This window comes from Nuphar pumila, chromosome 8 (assembly GCF_984573655.1).
Source record: "Nuphar pumila chromosome 8, dmNupPumi1.hap1.1, whole genome shotgun sequence".
Classification (NCBI taxonomy): domain Eukaryota; kingdom Viridiplantae; phylum Streptophyta; class Magnoliopsida; order Nymphaeales; family Nymphaeaceae; genus Nuphar; species Nuphar pumila.
Window position 1 is genome coordinate 7,171,268 of NC_143256.1, and position 3,357 is coordinate 7,174,624.

General features: G+C 42.2%; 1 protein-coding gene across 1 annotated transcript; it reads left to right on the plus strand.

The window, feature by feature from the left end:
- Positions 1 to 516: 516 nt before the first annotated feature.
- Positions 517 to 2,760, plus strand: LOC149829532 (alpha-L-fucosidase 1-like). The gene is made up of 3 exons (XM_090015567.1): positions 517 to 1,422; positions 1,593 to 1,835; positions 1,921 to 2,760. The coding sequence occupies exons 1-3, from the start codon at positions 893 to 895 to the stop codon at positions 2,630 to 2,632; spliced, it is 1,485 nt and encodes a 494-aa protein (XP_089871693.1). The 5' UTR covers positions 517 to 892; the 3' UTR covers positions 2,633 to 2,760.
- Positions 2,761 to 3,357: the final 597 nt, after the last annotated feature.

A 3,357-nucleotide genomic window follows, 5' to 3' on the forward strand; every position in this document is an offset into this window, starting at 1 on the left:
AATTAATGCAATTAATTTAGTAAATAATAATAGTTACCAAATTACTATACAATTAATTATATTTTATTTTTTATATTAAAATTTAATAAATAGCTTAGGCCCATGGGGTTGGCCCAATAGCCTGCAGGCTGACCCGGACCTGACCCACGTATATAACGAGCCCTAACCTAAAACCTTGACCCAAACCCAGCCTATGGTGAGTCGGGTGGGCTTGGCCCATTGCCCATCGCTACTTCCAAACATAGACATAGGCTTGTACTTGTGTGATTGGTGCAAGAGATGGAATATAACAAGGTAACAAGCACCTCTTTTCACACGCTTTTTTAAATTAAAATGGCCGGTGTTGATGGGAGAATCCTTGTTCAAGTTAATGAATAGGAACCTTTCTAGGAAGGTGAAGAAACATGATCATTTTCATGGTCTAGCGACTCCAGTGTATTTTGGAAAGAAATTTGAGGGGATTGACCTTTCCTATGGCAAATATGGTAAATGTTAGCTTACTGTCATTATAAGATTTGACAACAAAGGTCACCTGTCTTCCTAAAACAATCATAAATTTTGTGTTGGTTATGATGATTTTTCTTTATCCTATATGAACCATTGTATCCTGTGACATACTCTGTGTTTGACAGGAAGTAGCTCGATTAACGTGCATTCATTCTATTACCCGTGAGCTTCTGAATTCATCCTCTGATCAGAATCAACCACTCATTCATAAACTGTTTCTGCTCACCTAGCCTTGTCTGCACTCTATTCTGTCTTTTTCCTTCTCTTTCTCTCCACTCCTTTATCTCTACCAGAAGTGAACAGATTCCTTGTTTTCAAATTGATGTCGAGGGAAACAATCATAGAGATTCTCTTATTTGATTTCGAGTAGTGAACCCAGAGAATCATGTCAAAGGAGTGGTTTTGGTTAGCCTTAGTCCTTAACGTACTGGATTTGGTGCTAACCAAGCACAACTCTGTGCCTCCTCCATTACCAATCCTCCCCATACCTAATGCAGCCCAACTAAAATGGCAGCAGAGGGAACTAGTAATGTTTTTCCATTTCAGCATGAATACGTTTACTGATTCGGAGTGGGGGACCGGGCACGAGAGCCCGAGGCTGTTCAATCCATCGTCTCTTGATGCAAATCAGTGGGCTAAGGTGGCCGTGGATGCCGGCTTCTCCCTTGTAATCCTTACTGCTAAACACCATGATGGGTTCTGCCTTTGGCCTTCAAAGTACACAGACCATTCTGTAAAGAGTAGCCCATGGAAGAACGGCGAAGGTGATGTTGTTCGAGAGTTTGTTGAGGCTGCTCAAGCTAGAGGCTTGGATGTTGGCCTCTATCTTTCTCCTTGGGATCGTCATGAGAAGACTTATGGGCTTGAATTGGAGTATAATGAGTACTATATGGGTCAGCTTGAAGAACTGCTCAGGTATGATACTGAACACCTTTGTTTTGGTATGTGACCAATAAACCAATGAATAGTAGATCCAAATATAGGCAGGTTGCATGGCTCCCTTGTGTTGAAATGCCTTTGATAATTTTGAACCTTTGGAGAGTCTCTTTGTTTGTAATGTAACAATTTTTTCTTTGAATTCTCAGTGAGTACGGGCGCCTCTCCGAAATCTGGTTTGATGGGGCAAAAGGCAGCAATTCGAAGAACATGACTTATTATTTCAATGATTGGTTTTCGATGGTGAAGCAGATGCAGGGTTCCATCAACATATTTTCAGACGCCGGCCCCGATATCCGATGGGTTGGAGGTGAAACAGGCACGGCCGGCACTACTTGTTGGTCTCCTATCAATAGAACTTCTCTCAGAATTGGAGATGGAAGCATCATAGGGTACAGGAAATTCCTTTAGTCCTTGCAGTTAGCCATAGCAAATTATGATAATGCTGAAATTCATGACACTGGTGAATTTAATCAGGTACTTGAATACTGGTGACCCCGATGGCAGGGACTGGGTGCCTCCGGAGTGTGATGTTTCTATTAGACAAGGCTGGTTTTGGCACAGAAATGAAACACCTAAAGCAGTAGATGAGCTCCTTCATATCTACTATACATCGGTTGGAAGGAATTGCGTGTTGCTGCTCAATGTGCCACCAAACTCAACTGGCCTAATTTCGGAGCCTGATGTCCACAGGCTAATGGAGTTTCGATCCGCGTTAACCGTCATCTTCTCGAGCAATTTGGTAGAAGAAGCAGTCGCTAAGGCCAGCAGCCAAAGAGGAGGAAAGAGTGGAGGGTTTGATGCCGCCAATGTACTCAACGATGACTTGGGGTCGTATTGGTCGCCGGCCGACTCGGACAAGGACCCCTGGATTGAATTTAGATTCAAGAAACCAGTGAAATTCAATGTGATGAGGATACAAGAAGCCATCACATTGGGCCAGAGAATTGTTAGGCATGAAGTGTTTGTGAAGTTCGCTGAGGAGCAAGAAGCAACAGTTACTAGCGGATGGTGGAAAGGTGTTATGGTGGCCAATGGAACAACTGTTGGTTACAAGAGGTTACACAGACTAGGCTCTGCGGTTCATGCGCGTGCAGTGTGGATACATGTGAACGAGGCTCGCGGATTGCCTTTGATCGCTTCCATTGGCCTTCACTTTGATCCATACTCAAAGGGTCAAAGCTCATAGTTTAATTGCTTGTTTACATTCTCATTAATGCTTGGTGATTGGTGGAAAATTAATCTTGGTCTGTTGGCAGTTGATAAATTAATACTGCCAATAATGGTAGTGCAGATCATGATATGATAGCTTACGATACAGCTTTCTCTTGCATGTTCTCGCCTGTATGGTGTCCCCACACGTTGCAAATGGATCGAGAACAGGAATTGGTAGTTGATTAATAGTTTTTTTTTTTTTTTATAGTCTAGCTGGGGTTAGGCAGACCCTACCAGAATTCATTCACTGAGAGTCATATATAGTAATCCATAGTCCCTACATTCCTGGTCTTTCGAAATTCCTACTAGAGTTGGGGAAAACCAGAAAGTATTGGAAGGACAAGCGCTTGGTTTGCCACAATTCAAGATTTTCGTAGATAAACAAACTTTCCTAGTAGTGTTAATATCGGAAATTCAGCATTTTAGCTAGCATCTTAGCTTTTACTCTTTCTTTGTGTCTTTATTGTTATGGTGGTTGTGGGGAGGTAGTAAATTAAGATTTGTATGAACACATGCTTTTTTATAGTGTATCACGGGAGACAGAAACTGGTTGTATGGACAAGATACTGTCACGGTTCTCAAGGATACACGGGTTCACATCTCCATATATCTATGCATGCTTTAGCTGGCTTGGTTGTTTTAGTAGGCCAGCCTCTAATGGCTATAATGCTACTGTTAGTGACTGGACAAGTTATGACT

Bases quoted from the DNA above. Each gene is read 5' to 3' on its own strand.
- LOC149829532 (XM_090015567.1), top strand. From the start codon at position 893: ATGTCAAAGGAGTGGTTTTGGTTAGCCTTAGTCCTTAACGTACTGGAT. The intron at 1,423-1,592 runs GTATGATACTGA...TTGAATTCTCAG, and splicing joins CAGCTTGAAGAACTGCTCAG to TGAGTACGGGCGCCTCTCCG. The intron at 1,836-1,920 runs GTACAGGAAATT...GAATTTAATCAG, and splicing joins GGAGATGGAAGCATCATAGG to GTACTTGAATACTGGTGACC.